The 15,847-nt window shown below is 38.1% G+C and overlaps 1 protein-coding gene across 3 annotated transcripts in view; it reads right to left on the bottom strand.

Moving 5' to 3' along the window:
• The window catches only part of SVEP1 (sushi, von Willebrand factor type A, EGF and pentraxin domain containing 1), a 250,409-nt gene that overhangs the window by 88,086 nt on the left and 146,476 nt on the right, over window positions 1–15,847 (bottom strand). For all 3 annotated transcript variants that reach the window (XR_006387049.1, XM_044271731.1, XM_044271743.1), the window contains exons 21-22: window positions 8,695–9,367; window positions 2,471–5,259 (exon numbers count right to left, since the gene is read on the bottom strand). Coding sequence is in view for 2 of the 3 variants with exons in the window: in XM_044271731.1 (XP_044127666.1) it covers window positions 2,471–5,259; window positions 8,695–9,367 (3,462 nt within the window). In the remaining variant the exon portion in view is untranslated. The remainder of the gene's footprint in view (window positions 1–2,470; window positions 5,260–8,694; window positions 9,368–15,847) is intronic.

Below are 15,847 nucleotides of genomic sequence, written 5' to 3'. Positions count from 1 at the left end.
CACAACAAATTAGAACATGTTTGATTTTTTTGCGGTACGGACGCACCCATTCTAGTTGAATGGGTCTCAATTCGTTGCTGCAGCTGCACAGATGTTGCCTGTGCATTTGGGACTGCAAATTGCATTTATTTATTTTTTAAAGCTGATCCAGAAAATCCCCAAATCCAAGTGTACAAACCTTGCAGCATCATACCCAAGAAGAATAGAGGCTGTAATCACTGTCAAAGCTGCTTCAACTAACTACTGAGTAAAGGGTTTGAATAGTTTTTCCTTTTCAGAAAATTAGCAAATATTTTGAACATTCTGTTTTCACTTTTTCATTAATGCATGCAGAATGATGGGGAAAATTTGAACTTTTTTAAAAAAAAATTTAGCACAAGACTGCAAAATAACAAAATGTGAAAACAAGAAAGGGTCTAAATGCAATGTATGTGCTGTCTTTGGCTCTGATACCGTATTTATATTATGATCTGAGGATTGTTCTGGTGGTGTATTCATGTTATGAGCTTGAGTCTGGTGTTTTGTGTTATGAGCCTGGTTCTGGTGCTGAATTCAAGTAACATGATTAATTCTGGTAATGTACAGTGAAGGGTGCTATTTTATCTGGCAGAGAAAAATCTAAATTTCCAAATCTACACCTGAATAATGTAACATGGACATTGGCTGGTTTCTGTGAACATGAGAACTTTTAAATACCCAAGGACTCAACTAGACATGCCTTTAAAGCTAAACAATGAACATCTTTAAAGTAAAGCTTCACAGTTTCTGACATGTCATTTAGGCTACTTTCACACTAGCGTTCAGAGCGGATCCGTTCTGAACGGATCCGCTCATATAATGCAGACGGTGGCTCCGTTCAGAACGGATCCGTCTGCATTATATTGTATAAAATTTTCTAAGTGTGAAAGTAGCCTCAGACGGATCCGTCCAGACTTTACATTGAAAGTCAATGGTAGACGGATCCGTTTGAAGATTGAGCCATAGTGTGTCATCTTCAAACGGATCCGTCCCCATTGACTTACATTGTAAGTCTGGACGGATCCGCACGCCTCCGCACGGCCAGGCGGACACCCGAACGCTGCAAGCAGCGTTCAGGTGTCCGCCTGCTGAGCGGAGCGGAGGCTGAACGCCGCCAGACTGATGCATTCTGAGCGGATCCGCGTCCACTCAGAATGCATTAGGGCTGGACGGAAGCCCCTTCAAACGGATCTCACAAGCGGACACCCGAACGCTAGTGTGAAAGTAGCCTAAGAAGTCAGTTGAAGTTATGTAAGATACTGTAGTCAGTGGAACTCAGTGTAGTAGGCCTTCAAGGAGGTGGCACTCCTCCAAGCAGAGTATTTCTTTGTTTCTTTACTTGGAGAAGTGCTTTATGGGTTCTAAGGGGGTCATTTATTAAGACCGGCCACGGGGTCATTTATTAAGACCGGCCACGGGGTCATTTATTAAGACCGGCCACGCACCCTTTATTATACCTGGTGTGAGCGGGGAAAAATTGCAGATTGCGGCGCAAATAACCTTTGCGCTGCAATCTGCTCCACAAATACTCCTAATATAGGTGTATTTCTGATCGTAATTGACCCCCTGATTGCTTTCTCTAAGTTCTCTGTTATGTTGAGAAAAGACTCCCTAGCACTGATGGCAGGTTTTTTTTTTTTTGTTTTTTGGAGGGGGGATGTCAAAAGTGCTATCAGGATTACATTAAGATATAAGCAAGGATGCACTGATTGCAGTATTAAAGGCCTTTTTCTGCCTCTTAAACAAACACAGTGACTAGTTTGCTCAACTTGGTCTCCCAACCTCTGTATAGCAGGAATAGCTTTTTCATGGGGTAAAAACCACTGACAGGTTCCTTTTAAAGATGTTGTGCAACATTGGAAAACCATGTCTATGGGCTATGTTTTGAATTGCAGCTCATCCCCATTCATTGGGCCTGACCTTCAGTACAAAACACAGCTGAATGGCAAGGGTGGCACTATTTCTGGATAAGATCAAAAATGTATCCATTTTGTGGTCTGTTAACTGCGCATCCACAAAATACGGATACCAGACTTGTGCTTGCCATCTTTTTCTACTAGAACCAGCTCTTTTTGGCCCCAAAATGCACAATAATAGGACATGTTCTATAATTTGTTGAATGGTGGCACGAATGTCATCCGTATGCTGTCTGCATTTTTTGCAAACATAGAAATGATGGGTCTATGTGTGATCTGCAAAAAATGCGGGTCAGACACAGACCAAAACTACGGTCGTGTGCATGAATCCCAAAAAGCAAAACTGTTCTTTTTTTCTAATCTGGTCTAACCTATTTAACAACATGCTAGAAGATGGCCAATTGTGAACCTTCCCTTCATATAAATGTTCACACATAGTAGTAGAATTTCAAGTTATATAAAATGTAATTCTTAGAATCCTTAGAAAAAGAAATTAAAACACATCAAATTAGAAGCTAAACTATTTGTTGACTTACCGATATTCAATCACACTTCCATAAGTGTAGGAATCCCCAGTTATTACGGTGTATGGAATAATTGGTGGTGTTCCACAGGAAAGTAACTGACAAATAGGGTAGGGATTACTCCAATTTCCATCTTCTGTGCACACAAGATCAGACTTCCCTTGCATAATGTAGCCTGTGAGGCATGTGTATTTGATTGCATTCTCAAGTGTTGAACTACTACCGTTAATGAATGCATTTGGAATTATAGGTGGAGGACCACAAGACACCTTTCCACAGTATGGAAAGCCTGTACTCCATTTTCCTGCAGACTCACAACTGAGTTCAGAATGTCCAAACAGTTTGAAGCCATCATTACATTTGATTTCGATTGAATGGCCACAGCTGAAATCCTCTCCAATAACCTTTGCATTTAGAATAGATGGTTTAGAGCATTCACAAAGAAGACAATGGGGGGCATTTCCACTCCACAAGCCACTTGCTAAACATTGTCGTGTCGGACTTCCATGTATTTCATAACCAGGAAAGCAAATATATTGCACATATTCATTGTAATGAAAGCCTGAACTGTTAAGGAAACCATGAGAAATATCTTCTGGAGGACCACAATCTATGGGAGTGCACAGTGGGGCTTCTGCATCCCATGCTCCATCTTTTTGGCAGGTAAGCTTTGATACTCCTTCTAACTTATGCCCTTGGTTACACCTATAAATTATATTGCTTCCAACAGTATATTCTGTCCCTTGAATCTCCCCATTAACAACAGCCTGAGGTGTTTTGCATGTTATCGGTATGCAATCTGAGAATGTTCCACTCCATTGTCCATCCTCAAGGCAGGTTCTGTTCTTAGCACCATTGAGGATGAAGCCTTCAAAGCACTGATACTCAATATGCTTTCCATAACTATAGTCATTTCCACTGATTTGTCCATTTATTAGAACTGGGGGCTGACCACAAGAAATAGGGATGCATATAGGTTCTTCCCCATCCCACTGTGTATCTTCTTGACATGTTATTTTGCTAGAGCCATGTATTCTATATCCAATGTCACATTTATAATGCACAACACTCATATATGAGTAATTTGAGGCTTCTATGTATCCATTTGGTATCTGGGTAGGTGGCTTGCAAAATATGATAGCACACTGCGGAATGTCATTACTCCATTTCTTTGTAGACAAGCAGGTGCTGTTCTCTGACCCAATAAGTTCATATCCCTCCTTACATTTATAATAAATAGTGCTATCAAGTGATTTATCAGTATAATGTACCATGCCATTTTCAGGAGCTATAGGTATAATGCATTCTATTGGCAAACAGACAGGGGCACTTCCATTCCAAGTACCATCTTCCTGACAAAATAATAGCGGTTCTCCATGGTGTTCATAGCCATGGTAACAAGTGTACAAAATAAAAGTTCCATATAAAAATTCTGACACATCATTGCTAATATCCCTCACTGAATAATTACCACCTTTATGGTAATTATATAGAGTGTTTGGAGGTTGGGTAGTAATTGATGCTTTATACATTTCAAGTTTCAGGTTCCCATTCATTATGTTGTCATCATATTTTCTATATTGTCCAAAGTCAATATGTGGTGGCAGACCACAATCTGTATGCACACACATTGGAGTAGGACTGGACCAACCTGAATCTTCACAAGTAATTATAGCAGGTCCAGTTAACTGATAACCAGGCATACAACTATAAATGATCATGGCGCCATACCTATAATCAGCTCCTTCTACAAAGCCATTGTTAATAGCGTGAGGAGGATCACAAGCAATCTCTTTACAGATTGGGGGATTAGCATCCCATTCTCCGGTTTCCATGCAAGTAATAATAGGCTGTCCTTCAAGTCTGTACCCTTTATTACATGAATATGTGACAGTTTGTCCAAAATGAAGACTGGGTGAAGAACTTTTGCCATTTGTAATATCTTTAGCTCCAGGACATCTGATGGGTTTACATACTGGCAGTCCACCTAGCCAATGTCCTACTGGTCCACAAATTAATGTTGCATTTCCCATTAACTCAAATCCAGGTTTGCATGTATAAAGAACGGTGCTGAGATATGTCAGTCCCTGAACGTCAACAATTCCATTAGGAATTTCATCTGGTTGAGTACACTCAACTGGAGCACAGCTAGGAAGATCTGGACCCCAATTACCGTCTGCTTCACAAGTTATTTCAGGTGGTCCCCTAAGCAGAAATCCATCCATACATGTATATTGTATATTAGTCCCATAATGAAGAGAAGGCACTGATTTGGGGTCCCCAAAATCAATATCTGGTGGCTTGGGACAGAGAACAAGCTTGCATAATGGAAAAGAATCATTCCAGTGTTGTGATGGTAGACATCGTAAAACAGAGGAACCTTGGAGAACATAGCCATCTCTACAGGAAAATTTTACAACTCCTGTTTCATTAGCAACCTCTTTAAGTACTAACTGGTGTTCTAATAGTGGTGGTTCTTGGCATTTTGATGGTACACAATTAGGTAATTTTTTTTTGTCCCATTTTCCATTTTTTTGACAAGTCCAGCTAGTTTCTCCAACAAGTTCATATCCCTCATCACATACAAATTCAATTTTTGAACCAACATCAATAGTTGCCCCTTTAATGTCACCATGTTTAAGGGGTGGTGGTTTTTCACAGCTTAGAAGAGTACATGATGGTGGAGACTCACTGTACCACTGTTTATTGGATTGGCATACTCTTTTGTTGCTACCAACTAGTTTGTATCCAGGTTTGCAGGAATAAGTTACCTCATCCTCAAATACGTTGCCTGTTTTATTCTGCAGAAAGAAAAAAAAGGTTGAATTGAAATGAAAAAATTTGAAATGATTTAAACAGTAATCACATGTATTTTGTAATAGATAATTCACTTTAATATTTTATTTAAAACATTTGTGGCACTATCATTTTTGTTACTCATTTCTACTGAATACTTGGAGGCCATTTCCATTTGTTCTTCTACACACTACGCAGCACTTTGACTGTGCCACAAACAAGCGTACGTACAAGTTTCCCCTTTCAAGTGCACGAGCCGAGCCTACTACTCACAGGTGGGAGGGAAGATTCAGAGGTAAGATCGTAAACGCCTAAGACCACGTGGGACACCACGGCAGGCACTAGACCTCCATCCCTGAACAACAAAACCGTGAGTAAGGATACCAAACCAACTCGTGTACATATTACGGGAAAACAATCAATATAGTTATTGTAATCTTTTGCCCAGATTGTTCAGTTGAAACATTGATCATTAACCCTTGAATGGACACCTATATGAAACCCACATGTAGGAATATATGGGAATGACTCAGAATATGTAACAAGGGATCTCCATGCTTTCATCGGATATAATCAACATATAACTAACACCCGTCTAATAGAAGAATATATTATAGTCCACCCAGCGTTAACTTGAAGGGATAAAATCTGTGTACACAATTACTGGACATCAAGCAACATAAATGAAATTCAACAGGGAGTACCTATCAGTACAAAGCCACGGCAACATTTTAATGCGAGAGATGCCGCTTGTGGCCATATAAATAAAGAGATACCCTAGATTTGAACTGTGCAAAATATACCCTGAACATCGAGTGAACTGGATGGACTTGCTGACATTAAATTCAGTTTATTGACTATCTCCATTTATTAATTGATAATTGTGCCACTATTTTATTACAGGTTGTCGATTTATTGTTTTTTTTGTGGATTTGCTCGCTATTTTTGTTTTTATCTTTATTTTTATTTTATAGTTCTTTCACTTTTATATTTCACATATATATATATATATATATATATATATATAATATTTTATATCAATTATGTATCACTATGTATTCCAGCTTATAAATAAATTGTTTCTCAGAGTGATTCTGCAAGTGGAGTGCCGATCTCTTCCTTTTTTCCTTAAATTTTATCTAGTGACCGGGTGAGTCACTGAGATCAGTGCACCCTTTTCATACAGTGTACAGGTGAGCCACCCTACTTTTATACAGTTCCATTTGTTGTCTGATATTATTCTACTTTACTGGCTGCTGGTGATACTAACCTCCAGAATCATTATGGTTCTTAACACTAGGGATTAAAAATTACTATTTAAAAAGAAAAAGATAAAAAAAAATCTAATATATGAAAAATTTTAATCACCCCCTTTCCCAATTTTACATAGAAAAACAAATAAATAATAAAAAAATAAACATAACGGTAACACCATGTCAAAACACGTCCATACTATTAAAATTACAATATTTATTCTGTAAACGCCATAACAGAATAAAATAAAAATAGCTGATTTGCTGTTTTTTGGTCAGGTCTGCCAGGATAGATTGAAAAATAGTAATCAAATTGTATTTTTCTCATGAAATGAGGTCATATTGTCATGTTTAGCACACAGTGAACACTATAAACAAGCAAAACATATGGTTAGAAATAAACAACAACAGCATTCAAAGACCAATCATAAATAACAAGCCATTCAGAATATGCCTGTCTGAAATACCAAACACAAGACCTGCTGGAAGCAACCCTACGGTTCAAGGGAAAAAAAAAATCACATTTACTGGGGAGCGAACAAAACACTTACATGGTGACCTTCTTTTCCTCTTTTTAGTTGTAGATCTGCTAATTCTTAGGCTTTTCTCTTGCCATCCAAGATGGCTACTGACTTTTTGATACACACTGTGCATTGGTAGCCCAAACCACTTCCTACTTCTCCATGCCTTCTCCTGGTTTGGACAGCACTGTTCAAGTGAGCAGTGATGGCAAATCCAAGGGCAACAGGAGGCATCTTGGGCTACCAAGTGCACAGTATACATCAGGCAGTATGAGAAGGAGTGCGGCCATGTTGGATGGCAAAAGAGGAGTTAGGGAACTGGCAGATCTGCATCTAAAAAGATGAACTGGAGATCATCATGTAAGTGTGCTGTTCATTCCCCAGCTAATGTGAATTTATTTTCTAGAAATGGGCTGTTGCTTTAAGATGTTTCCTCTCTTCATCAAGCTTTGCACAGTAATTGTCTCTGACTGCAAGCTTGTTGACTGTTTTCAGTGACAAACAGCATAAGGACTCATTCAGATGACCGTAGTGTTTTGCGGTCCGCAAAACACAGATACTGGCCTGTGCGTGTTGCTGCAATTTGCAGACTGCACACGGCTGGCACTATAATAGAAAATGCCTATTTGTGAAATTGCAGACAAGAATACGACATGCTCAATTTTTTTTTTTTGCCGGTCTTCGCAAGAGAACTACGGATGTGGACAGCACAAGGTGTGCTGTCCGCATCTTTTGTGGCCCCATTGAAATGAATGGGTCCTCACCTGTTCCACAAAATTGCGGAACAGATGCGGACCCATTCATATGATTATCTGAATGAGCCCTAACTGTGAATGTATGGGCAATACAATACACTGTAACTCGGCATCAGTACCAGATTTACACAGAGTAATTCCTAAAATGTAATTGTTGTCATACGGTATATTACTTAAAGAGGACCTTTCACTCGTATACAAACTAAAAACTAACTCTATCTGTGGGCAGAGCGGCGCCCAGGGGTCCCCCTGCACTTACTAGTATGCCTGGGCGCCGCTCCATTTGCCCGGTATAGGCTCCGGTGTCTCAGCTCCGTCTGTTGTACTGGACTGATTTTTTGTATAAGGCGTGTCCCTTGCTGCAGCACTGGCCAATCGCAGCGCACAGCTCATAGCCAGGCTATGAGCTGTGTGCTGCGATTGGCCAGCACTGCAGCAAGGGACACGCCTCCTACAAAAAATCTGTCTAATACAACAGACAGAGCTGAGACACCGGAGCCTATACCGGGCGAACGGAGCGGCGCCCAGGCATACTAGTAAGTACAGGGGGACCCCTGGGCGCCGCTCTGCCCACAGATAGAGTTAGTTTTTAGTTTGTATACGAGTGAAAGGTCCTCTTTAACCAGAGTAGTAGTCAGCGTTTGGTAATTGTGTAATATGGATGCAGAGATATTGTTATATTTCTATTCCCTAGTGGCAGTCATTTTTTGAAGCCACTGATGGTAAAACTGTCACTGGTTATTGCTGGAACATGCAGAAAAAATAAAAGCTTTTCTAAGTTTCTGAGAAGCTTCCAGCTCAAACATGAAGTATAGGACCCATTTAATGTAAATAAATAAAAAAAAGTCTAGAAATAAATCAACCTAAATATAAAGAAGTTAGTTTGAAAGAAAAGAAGTGAACACACACACCTCTATAACACCATTTTCAAGTTCAGGTGGTTGGCCACAGGACACTGGATGACAAGCTGGAAGCCGACCACTCCATTCTCCAGATGCCTGACATGTCCGTTTCTTCTCCCCTTTTATGTAGTACCCTTTGTTGCAACTGTAAGCTACCACTGCATCAAAGCTGTAGTTATTACCACTGACATAGCCATTTTTTATTCCAGGAGGTTCTCCACAACGGACCGGTATGCACTGAATTGTTGTAGGTGATGGGTTCCATTGTCCACCACGCAAGCACTCAATCTTAGAAGTGGTGTTTAGTATGAAGCCTTCAGTACATTTGAAGCTAACTGTTGTGCCAGAAACAAATTTGGCTTTGCTGATTGACTCCAAGATACCATATGCAACAGCAGGAGGCTTCTCACAAAAATCAGCAATGCAATAAGGTGCTTCCTTGCCATCAGGAGGTACCCACTTTCCTTCCGTGTTACACAGCATTTTACTGTTATCAGCCATACTGTACCCATCAAAGCAGTAATAATATGCAGTGTCTCCATAAAGTCTATGAGCACTGTATGAAGAAGCGTGGTCAATATTTGGAGGTTCATCACATGAAATGGCCATACATTGTGGAGTATTCTCACTCCATTTTCCAGTCGTTGAACAGGTTATAGTTTTCTGACCAACTAGACTGTAGCTGTAAAATGATAAAGTGGACAATGAAAATCCATGGAAAAATTTTATAATTTTGTCAATTTTAGATGCTACATTCACTTTGGATTAATTTTAGAATACATTTTTGCTGCATAATATTTTTTACACAGAGCTCAAAATCACATTTGTATTCACACAACCAGAAAAATAATGTTAAAATCCTGTCTGCCAGGAACCACCACTAGTGGTATGTGTACTGCAAATTGTTTCAGTATTAACTACAATGTATAAAACACAAGTTCCTAAGCTCCCCCTAGTGGTAGTTTAAATTAACAATAATTTTATTATTTAATTCCATGGGGAATTTAGCAAGACTAGTGTTTCATCAAAATAAAGTCTGGTGCCACTGGGTATACAGAATGTATAGCCATACTCCCAAAAATATAGCAATAAAAGAAAAGCAAGAGAAACAATATCCTATGGTGATACATGTGGGGTTGGATATAAACCCCTTCCTCTCTGCATTGCGATATTCGCTCTCTTTTCTTTTTAATTTATTTTCTTCCTTTTGCATATCTGATGTAATTTTGTTTATAGTGCAGGTTGCTCACAGGATGTTGATTTTTAGACATATCTTAGTATTAGGTGTTTATCTAGTAGTATTCGATTTTTTGGTTATGTTTTGGTAGGAGGTGTGGTTTTGGAGCATGTACTTATTAGGTCACTGCACCATAGTGTGTATTGTGGTTTTTATACCAGTACTATTTGTGTGCTTAATAAAGTTTGTATATCTTTATATTTCTTCTTGACGTTGCATACTTTTATAAATAACGATTAGAAGAGTAAGCCAGCACCTCCACATATGGTGTCACGCGCAAGGACCCGGTCCAGTCTGTACAGATCCAGAAAAGTAGTAGTAGATGTCTAAATTATGCAGTTTCTTCACATGGATGAAGGTGATGCTACCAACGCGTTTCGATCTATACGATCTTAATCATGGTATGATCGAAACGTGTTGGTGGCGTCACCATCATCTATGTGAAGAAACTACATTCTTTTAAATTTATGAAATAAAGACTGAAGATTTTTATTTATCTCGGTGCTGGACATCTCAATACTTTTATGAAGCCATCTACACACCTTTTTATTTCTGCTATGTTAAGACCAGTATTCCATACAACAGTCTTGACCTACTTTACACTGGAGTAAAATGCTATCTACAGCTGTCTATCTATTTGATTTACTGAACATAAAGGTTGCCAACCATCTAATAATAAATGGACAGTTCACAAAAAAAAAATAAAAAAAAATGGTGTCTGTAGTTAGAGATGAGCGAATTTCAAAAAAATTTGATTTGGTCGGTTCGCCGAATTTTCCAAAAAGATTTGATCCGAATTAACTTGTGGAGAATCGTGTTAAAAGACAGCTATTTCCTGGATTTAGAGAGCCTGTATAGTGGTGTAGAACACTGTACCTTGCAGCAACACGCATAGTGAGTCTGCTGTGGTAGGGAAACAATACTGTGAGTGGGACAGAAATAAAGTTTAAAAATAAATAAGTTAAAAAAAGTGTTTTGAATAAAAAAATAAAGTTTCAAGTAAACAAAAAAAAAAACACGCCCCATTCCCCGGATTTTCTAATAGAAAAAAAAAAAAAAAAGCACATATTAGGTATCGCCACGTCCGTAACGAATGGCTCTATAAAGATATCACATGATTTGCCCCATCCGATAGACACCATAAAAAATAAAAACTGTGTATAAAAAAGCCATTTTTGTCAACTTACATCACTAAAAGTGAAACACCAAGCGATCAAAAAGGCATATGCCCCCAAAAATAGTACCAATCTAACAGTCACCTCATCACCTCATCCCGCAAAAAATGAGCCCATACATAGGACAATCACCCAAAAACTGAAAAAAATATGGCTCTCAGACTATGAAGACACTAAAACATTATTTTTTTTGTTTCAAAACTTTGTGTAAAACTTACATAAATAAAAAAAATATTTATATATTGGGTATTGCCGCGTCCATATTAACCTTCTCTATAAAAATATCACATGACCTAATCCCTCAGGTGAATACCGTAAAAATAAAAAAACGGTGTAAAAAAAGCCATTTTTTGTCACCTTACATCACAAAAAGTGTAATAGCAAGCGATCAAAAAGTCATACGCACCCCAATCAAATCGTCATCTCATCCCGCAAAAAATGAGACCCTACCTAAGATAATCGCCCCAAAACTGAAAAAACTATGGCTCTCAGTCTATGGAGACACTAAAACATGATTTATTTTTTGTTTCAAAAATTAAATCATTGTGTAAAACTTACATTAAAAAAAAGTATATATATTAGGTATCGCCGTGTCCGTAAATACCTGCTCTATAAAAATATCACATGACCTAACCCCTCAGGTGAATACCGTAAAAAATTTAAAATACAAACGGTGTAAAAAAAGCAATTTTTTGTCACCTTAGATCACAAAAAGTGTAATAGCAAGAGATCAAAAAGTCATACGCACCCCAAAAGAGTGCCAATCAAACCGTCATCTTATCCCGAAAAAAATGAGCCCCTACACAAGACAGTCACCCAAAAAATAAATAAAACTATGGCTTTCAGAATGTGGAGACACTAAAGAATCTTTTTTTTTTTTTATTCTTTGTTATGTAAAACTGAAACAAACAACCGAAAAAAGTTGTCATATTTGGTATTGTCACGTCCGTGACAACCTGCTCTATAAAAATACCACATGATCTAACCTGTCAGATGAATGTTGTAAATAACAAAAAATTAAAATGGTGCCAAAACAGCTATTTTTTGTTACTTTGCCTCACAAAAAGTGTAATATAGAGCAACCAAAAATCATATGTACCCTAAAATAGTACCAACAAAACTGCCACCCTATCCCCTAGTTTCAAAAATGGGGTCACTTTTTTGGAGTTTCTACTCTAGGGGTGCATCAGGGGGGCTTCAAATGGGACATGATGTCCAAAAAAACTGTCTAGCAAAATCTGCCTTCCAAAAACCGTATGGCATTCCTTTCCTTCTACGCCCTGCCATGTGCCCGTACAGCAGTTTATGACCACATATGGGGTGTTTCTGTAAACTACAGAATCAGGGCCATAAATAATGAGTTTTGTTTGGCTGTTAACCCTTGCTTTGTAACTGAAAAAAAAAAAGTAAAATGGAAAATTTGCCAAACAATAGAAATTCTGAAATTTCATCTCTATTTGCCAATAACTATTGTGGAACACCTAAAGGGTTAACGATCAAAAAATCAGTTTTGAATACCTTTAGGGGTGTAGTTTCTTAGATTGGGTCACTTTTATGGAGTTTCTACTCTAGGGGTGCATCAGGGGGGCTTCAAATGGGACATGGTGTCCAAAAAAACTGTCTAGCAAAATCTGCCTTTCAAAAACCGTATGGAATTTCTTTCCTTCTGCGTCCTACCATGTGTCCGTACAGTGGTTTACGACCACATATGGTGTGTTTTTGTAAACTACAGAATCGGAGCCATAAATGTTGAGTTTTGTTTGGCTGTTAACCCTTGCTTTGTAACTGGAAAAAAATTATTAAAATGTAAAATCTGCCAAAAATATGAAATTTTGAAAATGTATCTCTATTTTCCATTAATTCTTGTGGAACACCTAAAGGGTTAACAAAGTTTGTAAAATCAGTTTTGAATACCTTAAGGGGTGTAGTTTCTTAGATGGGGTCACTTTTATGGAGTTTCTACTCTAGGGGTGCATCAGGGGAGCTTCAAATGGGACATGGTGTCCAAAAAAACAGTCTAGCAAAATCTGTCTTTCAAAAACCGCATGACATTCCTTTCCTTCTGTGTCTTACCATGTGCCCATACAGTGGTTTACGACCACATATGGGGTGTTTCTGTAAGGTACAGAATCAGAGCCATAAATATTGAGTTTTGTTTGGCTGTTAACCCTTGCTTTGTAACTGGAAAAAAATTATTAAAATGTAAAATCTGCCAAAAAAGTGAAATTTTTTAATTGTATCTCTAATTTCCATTAATTCTTGTGGAACACCTAAAGGGTTAACAAAGTTTGTAAAATCAGTTTTGAATACATTGAGGGGTGTAGTTTCTAGAATGGGGTCATTTTTGGGTGGTTTCTATTATGTAAGCCTCACAAAGTGACTTCAGACCTGAACTGGTCCTTGAAAAGTGGGTTTTTGAAAATTTCGTAAAAAATTTCTAGATTTGCTTCTAAACTTCTAAGCCTTGTAACATCCCCACAAAATAAAATGTTGTGAAGTAGACATATGGGGAATGTAAAGTAATAACTATTTTTGTAGGTATTACTATGTATTATAGAAGTAGAGAAATTGAAACTTGGAAATTTGCAATTTTTTACAAATTCTTGGTAAATTTGGTATTTTTTTATTTTATTTTTTTACTTCATTTTACCAGTGTCATGAAGTGCAATATGTGCCGAAAAAACTATCTCAGAATGGCCTGGATAAGTCAAAGCGTTTTAAAGTTATCACCACTTAAAGTGACACTGGTCAGATTTGCAAAAAATGGCCTGGTCCTTAAGGTGAAAATGAGCTTGGTCCTTAAGGGGTTAAAGGTTTGAATGTGCATTCGTCAATACAATCATTTATTATCTAGAAATATGCAGTCACAATCTGCGACTATTCCCAGCTCACACCGGGTATAAAAAGTGGGCGTGGCATGGGCAGGGAAGGGGATGGTCTAAATGTAAGCCAGCTCCTCTACATAACATCGGCAGACCCACCACCAGCTATAGGGGTTATTAGGAGGCCTGACACAAAGCTGTTTTCACTGTTTGATATAGTCAAATGAATTTCCTGAAGCCATAGCTTGGATTGCTCACTCTATGTAGAATTATTAAGCTCCTATTGAGCTTTATTATAACTGTACAAATTCATATGGACAGATCTCCTTCTAGTGGTGGCTGCAGGCATCCACAACATTGTCATTTACAATGGCAGTTTTATAACAAATGCATTTAAAAATATAACATTTGGGATGAATAACATGTTTTCTGCCGTGCAACTGGGTCGCACAGAATGTTAACAATATCAGTCATTATAACAATGGTTTAACTCATAATATTTTGCGAAAAAAGCTATTTTTGTTGTGTTTTCACAGCATTTTTTTTTTCAAAAACAGATGCAGCCAAATGCCAGCTTAGCATCAGTTGCACTACAAACAGTGCATTTTTAAGGTGTTTTTCTTTATTGTTAGTTTACTTTTTGGTTCAGTGACATCTGTTTTGTAAAACGCAGCATGCTCTAAGTGTGGCCTAAAAAATGTCACAAGAAAAATAGGTTTTAAAGGAAGTCTTAGAAAAGTTACAGAAAACAATGCCATGTCCAACTATGCCTTATTAACAGCCTGCTATGAAACCCTATGATTTCTGTGTGAAACCTAGTTATTAGAATGGAACAACAACTGGAAAATACATATCTCAGAAAAATATAAAAAATTGTATCTAATTAGATGAAAAAAGAAGACAATAGTGTTTAGGGTTGGGCATTTACCACAACCAAGGGAAGTTGCTGTTTTTAAATACATGGTTATTTTCTTAGATATTTTATTGCACTGTATAGGAATAATCTAGAGTAGGTGGTAATAAATTCTACATATTTATGTGCAAGCAGTAAATGTATGATTTTTTTTTAGGCTGATATAATATTCTGTAAATTGATATGCGCTTGACATTTATCTGAACCATAAATGACTACCAATCATAAAGTACCAAAAATGTTAAGAAAAACAGACAGCACTCCGTGATAATGATGATAGAAAGTGATGATTTATTTCATATTATTTTAGCCGGGCACAGTGGTACATAGGTTGCTTGCAAAGAAAAAGGGGGTCAGTCAGCACATCCCAATGCGCAGGGGCACGTTGCTATGGCTGAGAGCAACACTGTAAAACAAAACACGCAATGCAACAGCTCTCTGCAAACCAAATAAAGTACAAAATTGCATAATAATTGCAAGTGCTATGCTTATAAATTAGAGATGATTGGCAAATCATTTTGTACATAATTATATAAGGCCCGTCTGCCACACGTCAAGGCGATCTCTGTAAGACGGGTTACTAACACTAAATTCTACCCGTTATGTGCCATGGCGGCTACCATATAATTCAGGGAGTGTAGGTTCCACATGCATGCTGGGCCTACTTTAATTTCTGTCATTTTTGGTGCCAAAATGGCCTCCATTATATTTGGCACCAGGAGTGGTGTGGAGTGGGCCCGGCATGCATGTTGGTACCAGCATTCCTTGGATATAATGGAGGCCATTTTGGCACCAAAAATGACAGAAATTATAGCAGGCCCAGCATGCATGTGGAACCTACACTCCCTGAATTGTATGGTAGCCGTCATGGCACATAACAGGTAGAATTTAGTGTTAGGAACCCGTCTTACAGAGATCGCCTTGATGTGTGGCAGACGGGCTCAAATAATTTTGTACAAAATGATTTGCCAAGCATCTCTAATTTATAAGTATAGCACTAGCAATCATTATGCAT

This window comes from Bufo gargarizans, chromosome 1 (assembly GCF_014858855.1).
Source record: "Bufo gargarizans isolate SCDJY-AF-19 chromosome 1, ASM1485885v1, whole genome shotgun sequence".
Taxonomy (NCBI): domain Eukaryota; kingdom Metazoa; phylum Chordata; class Amphibia; order Anura; family Bufonidae; genus Bufo; species Bufo gargarizans.
Note: the sequence above shows the minus strand (reverse complement) of the source record. Positions and strands in the feature narration are given on the sequence as shown.